Source organism: Montipora capricornis, chromosome 5 (assembly GCF_036669925.1).
Source record: "Montipora capricornis isolate CH-2021 chromosome 5, ASM3666992v2, whole genome shotgun sequence".
Classification (NCBI taxonomy): domain Eukaryota; kingdom Metazoa; phylum Cnidaria; class Anthozoa; order Scleractinia; family Acroporidae; genus Montipora; species Montipora capricornis.
In genome coordinates this window covers 13505428-13522841 of record NC_090887.1, presented here as the reverse complement: position 1 = coordinate 13522841, position 17414 = coordinate 13505428, and the positions used below count along the sequence as shown (strand labels likewise).

General features: G+C 36.9%; 2 protein-coding genes across 2 annotated transcripts in view; one reads left to right on the top strand and one right to left on the bottom strand.

Moving 5' to 3' along the window:
• On the bottom strand, positions 1-11438 carry LOC138049564 (mannose-1-phosphate guanyltransferase alpha-A-like). The gene is made up of 12 exons (XM_068895903.1): positions 11273-11438; positions 11037-11134; positions 9656-9759; positions 8948-9134; positions 8079-8138; positions 7090-7220; positions 6821-6949; positions 5977-6074; positions 4350-4396; positions 4143-4235; positions 2887-3058; positions 1-2273 (listed from the first exon to the last, which is right to left on the bottom strand). The coding sequence occupies exons 1-12, from the start codon at positions 11310-11312 to the stop codon at positions 2173-2175; spliced, it is 1260 nt and encodes a 419-aa protein (XP_068752004.1). The 5' UTR covers positions 11313-11438; the 3' UTR covers positions 1-2172.
• Positions 11439-11759: 321 nt separating this feature from the next.
• Positions 11760-17414, top strand: part of LOC138049565 (proliferation-associated protein 2G4-like) — a 29249-nt gene continuing 23594 nt past the window's right edge. Inside the window, exons 1-2 of the mRNA XM_068895904.1 lie at positions 11760-11942; positions 13628-13756. Of these exons, the coding sequence (XP_068752005.1) occupies positions 11843-11942; positions 13628-13756 (229 nt within the window). The 5' untranslated portion in view covers positions 11760-11842. The remainder of the gene's footprint in view (positions 11943-13627; positions 13757-17414) is intronic.

Below are 17414 nucleotides of genomic sequence, written 5' to 3'. Positions count from 1 at the left end.
AACATTTTCCTTTAATCTTTATTTCTTTCAGACTATTTGGTAACAAATGTCTTAAAGTTTTCTTTTCACATTCTTTGACAAACAGAATCGAAAGGAGACCAATATATGATATGGGGCTAAACATTTGCAATAACCAATTTTCCACAATCGATTTCTCAACTTCCCAATATCAAGAGCTAATTTTTCACAAATAAGATTTATTTTTTCAGAGAGAGTAAGATTTTCTGCCTTGCACAATAACTTCTTCGCTTAAGTTTCCAACAGTTTCCAGGTCCACTTTTCTTGCCCCTATTTCTCGCATCGGCGGCCACGGTTATTTCTTTCAGCGTCGGGAATTGCTGCCTCATTAGGTACTATATAGTGGTGTCCGGAGACATATAATGTACCAACAACGTACCTGCCTCAACCGTAGGCCGATTACGAACAAGGAATTATGGGCATCTACACAAGTTGGCAACGTTTACAAAAATGGCCACTGACTAAGAAAGAATAAAAATTACCCTGTATCTAGGTGACCGTTCGTAAGTCAGGTTTTGGCTTGTCTTTCATATACCGGATCCGGAATAATTAACGTACATAAAACTAAAGGACAAAGCGAACATAACAATACCTAATCAACAAGGCCTAATTAGAATAACAATGGTTCTTTTGTCTTCCACCATTGTGGTCCGGTATATGAAAGTCTACCCCAAAGTTCGTATTTTTGCAAGGAAAAAAAATCCCGGCAGGTTTCTAGCCTTCCCTGCTGGCGTTTTTGTGGCGAGTCGTCTCTCCTCCCCAATCCTGTAAAAACACCTGTAGAAGAGGCTACAGAATAACTACCGGTCATTTAGACAATGCAAAAGAACCCCTCAGGGAGACCACAACACTGGGAATTTCCATGTTCTACTTTCTGTGTATATTGGGGGAATTTTTGTTAACATTTTTGCCGCGTTAGCACAAAGCTATCATTTTCTAAATAATCAGCCGAGAATAAAGTACCAAATATTGAAACTGCATTGGATAACTTGATGAGCCATCTCTGAAAAATTGAACCCGCTATACCAAATAATCCCTCGCAATGATGCTTTGAAAATTCGAAATTTTGTAAAGAATGTATGCGGCTTACTAGGGCTTTCCCACCCAAGAATTTGTCAGTTTTTGATGGCTAATAATTGGCTCGTTATCAAGTTTAATATGCTCTTTAACCTTTTGCACACAAGTCAATTGGTAATTAGCAAAATGCCTTAAATGAGCAAACTCGTATGTTAAAATGTAAAGATTGACGTCAGCAAAGATTCCCCTGCAGTGTATGATGGGCTCGCTAACGTCCCACAGAACTTTGTAAACAACGGTTGTGAGACGGGGCCTATAGTTTGCTATGGTTCCCCTCCCACAAGAATATTTCGAAAGTTAGCTCTTTTCAATAAGACCCCGGAAGTTAAAAACCGCAATCTGCACAGAGATGTAAAATAAACAATTTTCTCGCTGCAAATGTATATGACTAGTTATCACCAACCACATTAAATTGACTATGGGCCTTAAATATTTTTATTAATTCAACCTATAAAATTTCATCATGTTTACCTTTGTCCATAACGGAAGATACCGACTAGATGAAGAGTCTATTGCATAGGGTTACAATAATGGAAAGCTATGACCTGGGATGGAAAGCACAAAAGTCTCTGCTCATCTGTTTGGCAGATAACATCACTTTGAAAACTGCTTTTAAATTATTAAACAGGGGCACCCAACGTCAATTTTCGGAAAACATCTGTTCGGAAGACGATTTGAGATCTAGAATTTTAGGAACATTTGCTGTAAAATTTCTTGGTGCCTGCCTCTATTAGGATTTTCGAACATCTGAAAAATGGTATAATTGCCCTTTTTTTACGGATTTTTATCCTAAAAATGTCACCTAGAATTTTCGGGAGCCTTTTTTCTGGGTGAAATTTTAGAAAAGGTAAGCTTTGATCCCTATAAATTTCGGATCACTAGACTTTCAGCTAGGAAATCCGAACAGATGAAAAATTTTTAGGGGATAAAATATGCCTATATCTACCGTTTAAATACTAAAATACGTTTAACAATGCTATGTTTAAGTGGTTTTGAACTATATTCTCGTTGGGTGCCCCTGATTATAAATGCCTTCAATTAAAATGATCTACATACTGGTTACTTTCCACTTTGTGGTTATAATATTATTTCGTTTTTGTAACTCTGATTAAGGTCTTTGTGAGGTAGAACGATTGAATTAAGGACTATAAGCTCTCCAGGAATTGTGACATTGCGACCTGGAAAAGGAAAAAAAACTACCTTAAAGTTGTTCATGCATGCTCACACAAACAAGGGTCCCTTTTGGCAGGCAGCATGGTCCAGTGGTTAGGGCGTTGGGTTTGTTTCCGGTTGTCCCAGATTTAACTCTACCACCTTTTGAAAATAGTCAACTGGTTGTCTCCTGCCATTTGGTGTTTTTAATCATATTTCTTTCAGATCATTAAAAGTTGGGTGCCTGTGAAGTAGCTTGATAGCTAAAAAAAAATCGTGTTTTTTTTTTCCAATTGGCCAAGCATTTCAAAAAATTAAGTGAAAGGAATCAAATGGAACGAAAATCTTTCGGAATTATATGCCAAAATTTTGATTATACAGTACATGACAATGAGGAAGAAGGGAAAAAAAGTTGTGTCCCATGCATTTTCTAGTTGTTTTATTTCTTTATTTGACAAGAAACTTGTGAACGTTCTTGGATTGATTCGGTCAACCAATTTATGCTAGGTTGCTATTTAGCAGCTAATTTCTCATTTTGGGGGGGGGGGGGGGGGGGAAACCTGAGCCTGTAAGTATGTGAAGTGCGCGCTGTTTCGCAGATGGCTCTTCATACCTTGCTATGAATATTGCCTTTCTTACCTAGTATAGTAATTGATGGTGTCAGTTTTCCATTGTTCCCAAATAGTGATTCTCCATCTGGCTTAGCAAATTCTTCATTAGGGTTTGGATCACAGCGGCTTCCCTCCACTCTCGACCACACCCCAATGGAGCAATTCCAACCGATGATACTATACAGGATGCAGCAATGATCCTGTAAAACAAAAGAGAACGTACATGTTACCCGTAAGTTTACATATTAGGTACCACTAAGGGGCTGTTAGGAACAAAGTTTCAGGCTGGCGCTTTTTTATCCCGGTTGCCTGAAAGGTAAGCATCATGAACATTGTTCTTGTCCTTGCTTAAACTTTTGTTACTCCAAATAAGACTTTGGCTACCAGTTTGCTCTAGTGTTTCAGACACTTAAATACAAAGGGGGTATCTGTGACATACAATGTACTGTGGAGTCAGGGTGGCTTACTCCCTGCTGTTATCAACTGCATGTCCAACCTCTGCAATCCGGGTTCAACCCAGGCCTTGGCCATGAGGTCATTTCATTCAATCTCTATCTGACTCTGAGGGTTTTTCTCCAGGTACTCCAGTCTTCCTCCCTCATCAAAATCGACTCTCAGTCAACTACACCCGGCTGTGGGCATATACTGTACCTTTGACAGGGATAACCTCTGGACTGGTAATCTTCCCTTTCATTGAATTGAATGAATAAAGTTGTTATTTTCATTATTGTCATATTAAATTAATAACCCATTGACTCCTGGGAGTGAGACTTCATAGATGTTACTCTGTTAAATGCCAGACGATTTTAACCCATTAACTCCTGGGAAAGGGACTTAATAGGTTTTACTCTGTCCAATGCCAGACGATTTTAACCCATTAACTCCTGGGAAAGGGACTTAATAGGTTTTACTCTGTCCAATGCCAGACGATTTTAACCCATTAACTCCTGGGAAAGGGACTTAATAGGTTTTACTCTGTCCAATGCCAGACGATTTTAACCCATTAACTCCTGGGAAAGGGACGTAATAGGTTTTACTCTGTCTAATGCCAGACGATTTTACTGGTCAATTGGGGACAGTTCAGGTGTCAATGGGTTAACAGTATTTGTAAAATAAGTAAACTATAGCCATTGCTATTAATGTGTATAAATCGTGAGGGTACTTTCAACTGGACCAGATTGAGCAGCATTTACTCCAGTCCACTTTAAATGCTAACTTCAGTCTTTACCTACCTACCACTTTAATACTTAAATGTTAAGTCCAAGTTACTTAAAAGTCATTCACCTTAAGTTCCGCTCCATCAAGAAGAATGGTCTCCCTAACTCTTGCACCTGGGCCAATGAGTACATTGCTTCCTACAGACACATTGGGACCAAGCTAAAAATCAAACAAAATTAATGAAGTACACATAAATATGTCAGTGACCTTCAATGTGAACTTTAAGTAGAGTCCTCATTTTCTTAAAAAATTAATTAAATCACTACTTCTTACCACTGCCGTGGGATGAACTACTGCACTTGGGTGAATGTATACATCTCCTAAAACATGAACATCCACATAATAAAATTATTATTGTTTATTCCCTGGAACCCATTTGAGATTAAGACTTATAGATTTTACTCTGGCTAGCGCCAGCCAATTATTTTACTGGCTGATTGGGGGGCTTTAGGAGTTAATGGGTTGAAAACAACCAGGTCCACAAAAAAACTACACATAACTATGTCCCCTTTAAACATCATGAATCGTCTGAAGGGCTACATGTATGCTTGAAGCAAAAAAAATATATTGGAAGGCTATGACTGACTTTATCATTAATATTAATTTTATAGTTTTCACAGTCTGTAATGTTGGAAGGCTACAGCATAATGTAGTCTTACTAATGGTTTCCCCACTGGATTTGCATACAGTTGCACCAGGTTCAAATCACATGCACCAATGGCTAAATTTGAATGACGTTATTTAAATACATTGTATAATTTAGGCAAAGTTAAAACCAGCCAATGCAGCGGTTTGCCTAGGATATTTGGGAGGGGGGGAATCCAGGGAGCTTTGCAGGGGCATTGCCATGTGCTTTGGCTTGATTTGCTTTTTTGCTTGCTTGCTAATTTTTTCCCTCCCTCCCTCCCTCCCTCTCATATTTTGTGGTAAGTATAAATTCCACACACTGGTTTTGCTCAGAGATGTGTTGAGATTGGGAGAGGGACTGTGGCTCGGTTTCCATGGTGACCTCCTTGCAGCTGAGGAGAGTGCTGCTTCCTCTCTTGCTACCAGCACCTACCCCCTGATAAACTCGCAGAGTGTTATAACTTTGAGTATCTCAAATATTCTACTCTACCATACTTTGTGATTACCATGGCAACCAGTTACCTGTAATCCTTCAGTTGGGGTTTTAATTGCTCAGTTTTCAGCCTGGTCGACAAAGGTCTAATGCTTGCAACAGCTTGCACATCTTTCTTACAGTGGCTAATTTACCTTACATGATGTAATTAACTGATTTGCTAAAACTAAACTTTCACATTGCACTTCATCCCCACCAACGCAGCACCACCATAGGAGAAAGGTGATATTGATATTAGAAGATAGATTATATAATTATTCAACAGTTACCCTCCATAATTTTTAGAAGTATTTTATTTTACCAGTAACAAACAAGTTAGGGCTTAATTTCTTTAAACTCTAGAGCTCAATAGCAAAAAGTGTTCTACATGTTTATGTTATCTAAAATCATTACTCAATTAAGAAATTAGACTAAATGTACTATTTAGGCTTCTAAAACGTCTAAAATGTCTACAGTTTCAACTGCGAATATGGTTGAAAGAGGGTTCTAAAATGTCTAAAATAATTATTATCTACTTGATAAGTACAAAAATTCAAACTTAGAATGTAGTTGAAAGTCGGTTCTTGAACGTTTAAAATGTCTCAAGTTTTGGAATAGTTTGCGATCTCGAACAATTTTAGAATAATTATTACATAATAATCTTCTAAAGTCAATACTTGCACCTTTATGAACTATAGCACGTCATTAATTTAAATCACTAATTCTCAGTCTGTACCAAAACAGATAATAAGTGTATCTCGATTCTACATACATGTGCAGAATATGTTTTCCCAAGTTTACCTATTATATGAGGCTGGTTCACTCCATTTTGTGCAAGAAGTTCAGGATGTGTCTTGTTATACAGTGAAAGGACATTTCTATTTGCATAAATTGCAGACCTGTCAGGAAACAAAAAATAGAAACCTGTAACTTTTTTTTTATCTTCACTGTGGAGCAGGTTTTCGCACAGTTCTGAGAACAATCTTACTTGAACAATGTGGCCTTCATTTGATACTGCAATCTGTAATGTCATACATTTGTATCTCAGAATCAGCATTTAGTTTCTTTCCACTCTGCTCAGAGATTTTTCCCTTGAATTGGTACTGTATGCCAGTTTTCCATGAACAAAAAAAACGCTTTTTATTCTGATTTGAATACATTTGCTTCCCCCAAGAACTATTAGAAGGGCACTTGTGCATATACATTGTAATATCTAAAACTTGGGACTTTCATAATAGCACTTATTTAATAAATAACCAAACAAAACTGGACCTCATGCAATCTGGCAAATCAGAGGGTTGTCAAATATACAAAAACTGAGTCAGATCAAATTTTGGTTAAGACAACCTACCTACAGTAATATGCCGAAGTCTGGAAGTTACAACTGTATTTTCGGCAGTGATTTTAGATATGAAGCATGCAAAATTAATGTATTTTAGCTTGCAACCGGAAGGCATAAGAGTGTATATATGTTGGCGTTATTCATAGTTTTTGTTCTGACATCCTGTACGATGGATTGTCAACAGCAAGAAATGACCCAACTCAGCTTGTGTATATTGAATTTTATTGTCACAGTGTAACAAATCAGTACAATGAGCAGGGACGGCTTTGCAAAAAAAAAAAAAAACATGAATAATTCTCATACCCAGCACTCTTGATACTTGTCCAAAAGTTCCTTGTTTTGAATGCGTTAAGTGTCCCTAAGCTGGCTAAATTGGCAAGAACATCCTCACCCATTCTAATGGACTCAGCATTCGTATTAAACGGTTCCTCACTGAAATCAAACATTCAAAAGAGTGGACAAACAAAAATTATTTCAGCATATTCTCCTTCTCCAGCCCTTTTCATAAAATGTGTGAACTTGTAACCACTTTTCTCAGCACAATTTTTGCTATTGTTACAATGTAGTTGTACCTCATCTTGTGATAATTTTCCTGAAGAATTTCACCCATGAGTTTGAACAAAGCGGTTGGTGAGAAGATGTAAATACCGCAGTTGATGACTTCACTAACAAACGTTTCTGGCTTTTCTACATAATGTAACACCTACAGAGGAGAAAAGGAATGGTAAGTTAATGAATTAGCAACATTATGAGTACAATGATTATTACAGGTATGTCAAATACCTGTATTAAGAGTCTCCTGGTACTTATAAAATGCATCTCCTAATTTCCTGCTTGAAGCAAAAAATCAACCTTTTTCAACGTGACAGCTGTCTTTTTCATTACCAACTTTGAAAATACCCTTTAATAGTGAACACTTATGCCTACTTACAGTACCTTGACTTGCACTGTATTTGCAGCTTTACGTATACTAAAACTAAATACATCTTACTCCAATAACCAAGAACACTTTTCTCAAGAACACTTTTCTTAATGGCTATTTCTGGAAATTTCATAAGAGTACTTTCCAGCTTTGCTCTGCTGTTCAAAGTGTTCTGCTGTTTCTCAAAGTGGTATTCCAGTCCCTGGGTAGTGTGCATCATAGTTTTAGAAAAAGATTGCCATTGTGATCTCATTCATTATTGTATTACAGATGCAAATCTGTATTGTATTTCTGTCAATACCGGGTACTCTTCAAGACACCCTATAATCATGGACAAAGTTCCTTATGACTGTCATGCAAAAGTAGTTACTATCACTGATTTCAGAATTACTTCCTTGAGCAGTAGCATACATGTAATACATGAAATTATTACTCTAAAACTCCAGTGCAGTTCCTCCCTCCCCAATCCAAGACAATGTTGAAAAAACCATTGGTGAATGTTTGGAAGAGCTGGGCACGAGTAAGTGTGAATCTCATGCGACTGTTTGCCTCATATGCATGTAAAGAGTCACAAGTGCAAATGTGTCCCCAGAATTCTGTCCAAGATTGCAGCACCCTACCATATCTATTTGCACCAACCTTATGAGTGTTAATGTCTTCCACCAAAGAGCCAAAGTTGTGAGCTTGTCTTCTATTAGCCTAACAGAAAAGAAACGAATACAACATTAAGTTAATTAATTTTAATGAAGGTACATCAAAATCAATAGAGCAGTTTTCAATTGAGTGTTGAAGGTACATGTAATTAGTGAATTGCTTTGGTTTTGCATTACTTCACTCAGTGATTGGTTCAAAGTTCAACCAATCAGAAGTGAAAACAAAACCAATTACAGCTAGCATGTACCGGTACATGTAATTACTGGTACTTTAAGTTTTGATTGGTTTACTGGATTGCCACCATCCTTTTCAATTGGATAAAGTAACTACTTTGATTTTGTTTTTACGACACTCGATTGAAACTTGCTCAGATAAACAAATAAGGGTGTGAACATGGTGGGGGGTGAGTTTTATGCAAAAAAAAAAAGTTAGGTACTTTATATGGCGAATTAGAAATGGGGTCATCACAATGTGACAGATCATCTCCCTGTTGCAGTTACTGATCCTTGATGCCATAAATAATGACCCATCTCTAAAACAAGTGCTGCAGCCCATCCAACTTAAGTGGAAAATCATTGCTTTTTAAAATTTTGTTTTACTTGTGTACTGTTTCAACTGACTTTCTCCATGTAGCTGTTCACGTTTCTCATTGCTTGGTACCAAAAACACAGTCATTGTTTATATTCACTCATAACGATAAAAACATAGGAGAATCATCTCTTTGAAAAGTAGACACAAATTCTGGAATTAGATGAGATGTCCAGTGTATGTATCAGTTTTACTGGTCCAGAAATGTCTTTGTTTGAAAAGTATCAAAATTAATAGATCATTGATTAGATTGACAATATTTTTACCTCTGTGGCCAAAATTGAATGCTCTCCTAAATGTTCCTTGTGAAATTCAACAAATTCTCGCAGAGGATAATCACCCATGATATCAGCATTTAGGACAACAAATGCTTCAGGATTGCCCATGGATATCTGATCTCTAAAGTGGTATAAGCCACCAGCTGTACCTAGTGGCTGGAACTCCTGTAAATATCTGCAAACAAATAAATTATCAAAAAAAAAATTACCAGTATGTAATTTTATGATTTAGACTATGGCTATCACTGTGGGCAGGTACATTAATAATTGTTTTACACCGTACCAATACAGAAGCAAGTCCCTAACTGTTTACAAATGCTACAGTAACATTAGGCCTACTGTACCTGTAAAAACTTTTGTCTAGGCAGAATTAGGCCTAAGGTTTGCTTCCTTTACTGGATATTTATGCTGTAGGATACTTTCTGTATTGATATAAACAATGACTTGTGACCCGGACCTGTGACCTGTGTTTTGTACCTGCCATTATCACCATCAGCTGCATGTAAATCTCCCATGAGAACACTAATGATGTTGTCAATAATAATAATACATGTATAATAATAGTAACAATAATAAATTATTATTAATATGATTTGTTTATAATATTAGTAATAATAATGATGATGATGATAATAATAATTTCAATGTAGTTAAAAAATAAGGAAAAGAGAAAATCATTATTATAAATCACTGTACCTGATAGGAATGTTAAATTCTTGTTGTGCATCTGCAATGAACTTAGACAGACTTTCACTTGACTGGTAAAATCCAATCAAGATAATTTCCTTGAGGTCTGGAATCTGAAATCACAAGAATCATACTGTATGTGATTTGCGCTACATGTATTGCACACGCAAAATGAGAAAATATGGTGGTCCTACATCTAAAACAAAGTGAAATTTAATCAATATTACACTTGTGGCACCAAAGACATACAAAATCACTTTCACTGACAAACTAGTCTTCTTACATGTAAGCAATGTGTTCAAAATCCAGTCAGTGTAAAACGCAGACTACAGACTGCAGACTGCAGACTGCAGACCAGGGGTAAAATGCAGACTGAGGTTATAACGGAACTGTTGAAAAAGCCCAAACCCCTTAGAAATGCTAACCTTATAGGCCTAATTATTAGGCCTAAAACATTATTTAGGCTTAACTGTTAGCATTTCTAATGGATTTGGGCTTTCAACCTCAGTCTGCATTTTCCCCCCGGTCTGCAGTCTGCAGTCTGCGTTTTACACTGACCGGTTCAAAACCTGCTTGGGGAATATTCTCGCTGCCACTGGCAGCTAGCTTGTCTTGCTTACTCACACACCTAAAACTGCCAACTACATGCTAAGAAAACTTCTCCAACCCTGCATCCTCGTGATACAACCTCTACATCCACTAAAAAAACTTTGTCCTCTTTAACCCACTGATCATGACTCCTATGAGTGAGACATAATGGATTCTACTCTGTCTAATGCCAGATGAATTTACTCATCAATTGGGGTACTGGTTCAAGAATCAATGCAAGGCTGCTGCCTAAGAAAATTTTAAAGGGGCCCTCAGAGCTAAACGCTGAGAACTTAGGAGTCCAACATATGAAGTGAAAGGTGTTGCTGTGAAAATGTAAGGCGACCGGAGCTAGTCTTTGGGAGCCTCAGGCTACCGGGCTCCTGTTAGGCAACAGCCTTGCAATGGGTTTGAAAACGTTATCTTGCCATAACCAAAACATGAAACTAAATATGGCAAAGTATTTGTATGAAGATTGTAAAGCAATAACCTTTCATATACTGCATTAAATCTAACCCTGAGAAATCTCACTGTGTTGTACGTTTGGAGAAAATTGTTTGCTAAAGCCTCCTAGAATAGTAAAGACCAAAATAATGTGTGCCGAAATTAATCAAAAATTTATAAACACACTTTAATAAACATGAGGCAATGCCACCCAAAGTTCTACTGTTTTCTTTCACAAATTATTTCAGTTTTACATGTACCCATGAAATTTGAATTGATTTGAAGAGTTGAATGTGACGTGGACGTCCTGTGATAACACAAAAAACATTACGGATTTCAATTTACAAGTCTTAAGTACCTTCTTGCAAGCTTCAATATGATGATATACCACTGGAAATCCCCCGATGGGAAACAAAGGTTTAGGCAGTTCCAGCGAGAGAGGTCGGAACCTCGTCCCTGCAATCGCGAAGGAAGAAAAAGTTCAGCCTTACGTAACACGTTCTGCAATTGAAACGTTTACTACCAGCTGTAGTAGGCGGCAACGAATGGTTGAATTGAAATTATGCGAGCAACATTCTGGAAGAAAGATTTTACCTTTCATTGGACCACCAATTAAAATCACAGCCTTGATCATAGTTTTTCCTGCAGATGAATCCTTCGTCGGCCAAAAAATCGATATTCAGAAATCGCTATGGATATTTTCCTGCTTTCACAAGATTGTGAATTAATAAAGTAACCAGGCGTCAGTAAAGAAAACATAGCCTGTCCGGTCCCCACTCCGTTTTAGAATGAGGCACGGAAAACACCACATTTTATTAATTGCCTAGTGTCTTAGTTCTTTGGAGAAAGTTTGGCCACATTTGGATAAACCTGAAACTGCTTTGCAAAAATTTTATAGTCTATTTCCGGTTTTACATCTACCGAAGTGTTTATCTCCCTGGGGTAGGGCAAGTCAAATTCATAAATAATGTTGTGTGAGCCATTACCACCTCCCTGCACTTGTGTTGTATTTCTTCCTCTCTAGGGTACTGTAAGAAATACCCGCGCTTTTTACATGGCATTGTGGGTATCATTTTTTTTCACACAACGCACGTGCAATTGGACATCTTGGACTTGGACGGAATATTCGAATTTCCTTCATCTGGTCGCAAACTCTGTGCCAAAATGGCAGATAAAGGAGGCGATTCAAGTGAAGAAGAGGATCCTACAATTACTGAAGATCTCGTTGTTACGAAATACAAGATGGCTGGAGATATGGCAAACCGTAAGTAAAGATTTGTCGCTGAACTATAAAGTCTGGATAAGCTTATAGGTATCATTTCAGCTGTGAAACAAACCAATGCGATATAAGTTTCACTTAAATCTTGCCTTTTAAGAGTCAAGAATTCTGAATGTTCCTTTCCTTCAAGAAGATGGGTTTTATTGTTATTACAGGTTATTTACGAAGACTTCCCTTCGTATCAGTTTAATAAGACTCAATTTCATTTTTCGTTCAGCCAATTGCTGTGCCTATTGAACTCAAATTATACCTTCAGTTGGTGGAACGTTTAATTGGTATTCAGAAATTAAAACAACACTAATCGCCAAGAAACACATCTATACCAACAACACGTACTTTTGTACTTCCAAGCGACTTAATTTTCAATTGAGATAATGGGGCTTTCGCATTCTAAACCTTTCCATCAAAGTTGTACGCTTGGGTTTTGTTAGATAGTTATACCATTGTTATGATAATGATGTAATATTTCTTACTGGTACTTTCCATCTTAGTATATTAATAATTTCAGTTAATTGTAAACGCCAAGGTTCATGCAAATTGTAGTAATTATTTTACAAAAGACATGCTAGTTGAAAAGAATTTCGGCCAATAATTTAGCTGTGAGAATCTTCATTAGTGAATGTTTGGTTAGTGCTGACTTGTCAAGCAAGATATTAATATGAATCAAAGTTTAAGCCAATTCCACATCATAAACTTTTAATGAAGTGAATTTACATTAATATTATTGACCACATTATGCACAAACTGTGTTTATAGCAATCTTCCTTCCAACCGGCTGTACAATGATCAATTCTAAACAAAATGCAGCCATAAAATTGTATATAATAAATAAATTTAAAAACATAAAGATATGTAAAAAATTCAATTATTTTATTATTATTAAGAATTCATTTGCATTCTTGCCAAACTAGCTCTGAGAACTCTTAATTCCGAAAAAAAAAAATTATATCAGTACAAGCAAGTGATGCTTATAAAATGCTTCTTATCAAGTAATATGTGATAATCATTGTGTGCTTAAAAAACATCGTTACTTTTATCTAGGACTTGTTTTGCCTCCAAATGGGTACAGCTGTGCTTAGCTACTTGCGAAAACCTTAGTACAGATGTACACACTGTATCACATAATTTCGTCCATGGGGAGTCTCCTTTTTGTGGATGTTTTGAGAAAGCCCAATGGATGGAGAGCCTTAAACCGTCTTCCATAAACATGGACAAAACAAAGCAAGCCTGATCTTTCACATGAATGAAGGGTTAGTTTCTAAAGAAACTGTGGTGCTGCGTCGGTGGGGAAGTAGTATAGAAAAATTTGGTTTTATCAACAGAGTTGATAATGTAAATTGGCCACCGTACAGACGAGGGGCTAACGCTCGAAACGTCAGCTTTTAGAATCTCTGTACGGTGGCCAATTTACATTATCAACTCCGTTGATAAAACCAAATTTTCGATCTTTCACATGTTTGTTTTTATTGCCGTGCTTCTTTTGTCACATGATCACATGCCAAATTAAAGACTCTTTGGATAATCTGCCACCAGAGCTTAGCAAGTTCTGTGATCCTCTACATGTGTATAGGCACATTGACTTATCAAACCTACACTGTATGTGGGATGCATACTACAATTTACATGTATATGTAGTATAATGATTTCTATTTGCTTTGTTTCATTTAAAGGTGTCCTCCAAAAAATAATTGAATCTGCGATCCCTGGCGCAACAGTTTGCACCCTGTGTCAGTTAGGAGATGGTCTTATCAAGGAAGAAACTAGCAAGGTTTTTAAGAAGGGGAAGGACATGAAGAAAGGTAATTTTTTTAGTATTCTACAGTAGGCAAGGAGAGCACTCGCCTCCCACCAACGTGGCCCAGGCTTAACTCCCAGACTTGGTGTCATATGTAGGTTGAGGTTGTTGGTTCTCTACTCTGCTCCGAGAGGGTTTTCTGCAGTACTCAAGTTTTCTCCTCTCCTCAAAAACCAACTTATGATTTGATGTGAGTTGATCTGATTGTCCCTAATTAGTACCCCGGTGCTAAATAATTTTACAGTGCAGACCAGAAATAAGCATCCAAAAAAACGAGTGTGAAACGAGCATAAGAAAATTGCACACATGCGCCTTCGTTTGTAACACGGGCATCAAAAACGTGCCTTCATCAAAGATAATTAGTATGTATGAATTGGCCCATTGTCTTTCCATTGTTTACATTTTATTGTTAGGTTCAGCGCAACACAATAGCTGTGTCAACAGTGAAGTGTTTGACAAAATTACAATGCATGTTTCCAAGTGAAATGCATTTGCTTCTGCTTCATGTATTACCGTATTTACCTGTGTATAAGTCGACCTTTTATGGCCTCAAAAGAAGCTCCAAAAATCGCACTCGACTTATACTTGGGTCAAAGATTTCGAGCCAAGTTCCAGGTAAATAAATTTATTCAAAATTAACATCATGATGTGGTATTTGGGCATAACGAACGCAGTGTACGAAAGACTTCAAAATGAATGTAAAAGCAATTCCAGTTGAAATGAAAAAGGATTTGTTTTACTTTAAATGTTGAAGATACTCACAAGCACAAATGTGAAATAGACCCTGGAAATTTTCGTTTTCCAAGGGTGGAAAGCTCTAAAAAACATCCTTGTTTCTTCAAATAAAACGCGATCCTTCAGCGGCTTAGTAACCTGGCGCAATACCTCGTGTTTGCGTGCAAGCATGATCGTCACTCGTGTTGCCTAAAAATGCTGGTTGATAATGACTGTTTTTTATTCTCTATACAAACCTGGATGATTTAATTGCTTTTGCAAACTTTGTATTGTTTGGTTTATGAGTTTTGTTTTTTTTGCCATGTGAGAAATTATAAGTCAAGAACCAATAAACCTTGCACATTTCGCATCGTTTTTGAAGTTATTTTCAAAGATTGACTCCTGCTTCTGTGATGTTGTGCTTATCCCCTAAAGCCCTTTATCCTTGAACAACAAAACAGGTTAGTTTGAGGTTTACATGTTCGATTTTCTGAGAACTTTTTCGAAATTCAAGGACAAAATGCCCGCACATACAACAACCGCTGAACCACAAAACTATTAAGCACTTGGGGCCCTTAATTTTTTGTGAATCCACAGTTCCAGAAATCGAAGAATGCAAGATTAATATCCCATGAACATTTAGCAAAGACATTAAGAAATTGCTTTTTTTGCCATCAAAAATGGGGGCTCGACTTATACATGGGATCGACTTATACACGGGTAAATATGGTATTTCTGACATTTGAAAATTACTTTCTCTTCTCACTGCATCAAAAAACAACATACATGTAATGAGGGGAATAAATATTTCCCTGTGATTAAAACATAAAACTGGGCCATTTTCCATTCAGAAGGCATAGCTAAAATTATCAATATGAAATCGTGAAGGAAGACTTGAACAAATGGGGCTGTGATTTGTGGTGAAATCAATTTCACAAAAGGCCATTTAGGCCATCTGTAATACTTGATCGAATATTTCAAAATAACTGTTTTCATGTGTGCAAGAAATGAAAGAAACTTGCAAGGCGTCTTGATACTGGCATTGTCTTTTTGACCAACGAGGCCGGTTTACTGTAAGATTCACTGGAATGCATTCAGAGTTGAAAACAAAAGCCTTAAGATATCTGCTGGATCGATTTTTTCCTTAGTTTAGTTTTATGGAGTACAATTACCGCAGGTTGGCTGGAGGCATACAAAGTGAAAGTTCAAAGCATGACATCGAATTCGAAACCCTATGTGACAGAGAATGCCGAATTCGTTCAAAGATACAAGCACCTTTCAGTGCTGGCTGTTTTATTTCCTTTTAGGTACATGTATGTGTGCAAAAAATTGTTTGTTCAAAATAATGAATGGTGAAGGCAGTGAAGAAAATCACTGAACAGAAGGCACTTCTTGTTGGTCTGCTTTTACCATCATCTTTAATTTTGTTTTAGAGCCTGGAACCATATGTTTGCTTTGGTAATCAGAGCCTCACTACAGTTATCTCATGATGACCTCTGTGGCGCCATTTTCGGTATTTGAAGTTCGCAAAAAACTTGGGATGTTACGAAAACTCCTCAGTAGCACTGCTTTCTTTTTTTTCCTAAAATAATAATTATTATGCTCGACAAATTTGTGGGGAAGCTCTTTGATCTACAAGCTTTTATTGCGAAGAATTTTCTACGTCTACATAAGAAGAGGTGAAAATAATGATCAGGGGTCAGCTACGGGATGACGAAAGAGTTTCATTGTGTTTCATTAAGTGAACGTGAAAAGAAACTTAAACTTTGTTGGTTCGTTTCGAAACTCACAATGGCCAGTTGACACCGCTCTTCAATCACAGGAATTAAATATTCATTTTATCATGTGTCTATTGTTTCGTGGAACAAATTATGAACATCACAGCTAAATACGAGTTTGAATAACAAAAAAAAAATACACGCCAATTTTAAACCATGTGTTCACGAAAAACATTGTGTCTGCGTAGAACGCTTACTTCTGGACTGCACTTGAATAAAGTTCAGTATCATCATTTTTTAAGCTTATGTTATCGACTTACATGTAGCTTATTGTGGCTATGGTGATGTGATCATGGCATTATACATTACAGGAAATTTAATTAAAGCAGCCTTTGGAGAGGCTCTCCATATCAAGTCGAGGGTCATTAAGACCATTTAAGGGGTCACCCAGAAGTCGTGCCAGCAGAGGCCCTTTGGCTCACTCATTAATAGGATGAAACAGATCTTTTTCTGAGGTTAAAAACCTGGCTACCAGCCTATTAATCATTTGTCAGAAAATATTCGAGGGGAGGGATAAGACTTTATTTTTGTGCAATTTAGAAATCTGAAAGGGTACTGCAGCATCAATTAAGAGGCCATAAATAGAATATTGATTCTTAAATATTAATTAGCTGGACCTCCAAAATTTTGCAATGGACCCCCAAATTTTCCGAAAGGGGTCCAGAGGACCCCCAAATTTAAAAACCTGGATACATCACTGGTGCACTACCACAAAAATCCCCCCGTATCACATTTCAACCCACGTATACAAATTTGTTAAGCTCGAAAATTACACAACGTGATAAAATTATTAAAATTCACAAACAAACAACATATTTGCTATTAGAAGCAAAAAACCCTTCCTATTTCAATTGCATGCGTGCAAATAAGACACACAATTCGTGTCACAAAGCATACATGTATGCAATTAAATAAATTTCTGACAGTTCACATCAAACCCTTTTCAAAAGAACCTTGACCGTAAATAATGAAGCACAAAAGAGACAACAAGCTTTCATTCAAATAATTTTTCACTGTCACATTTCCAATTTTTTTTTACCTTTGCGGAGTTGAGTACAAAATAAATGTAAATTGCATTTAAGGCGTTCGATTCCCTCAATGTTTGTTAAATCCATAAAAAAATCGCCATTTGATTTCAGTGTTGTATAATACCGGGTTAGCAAAATATTA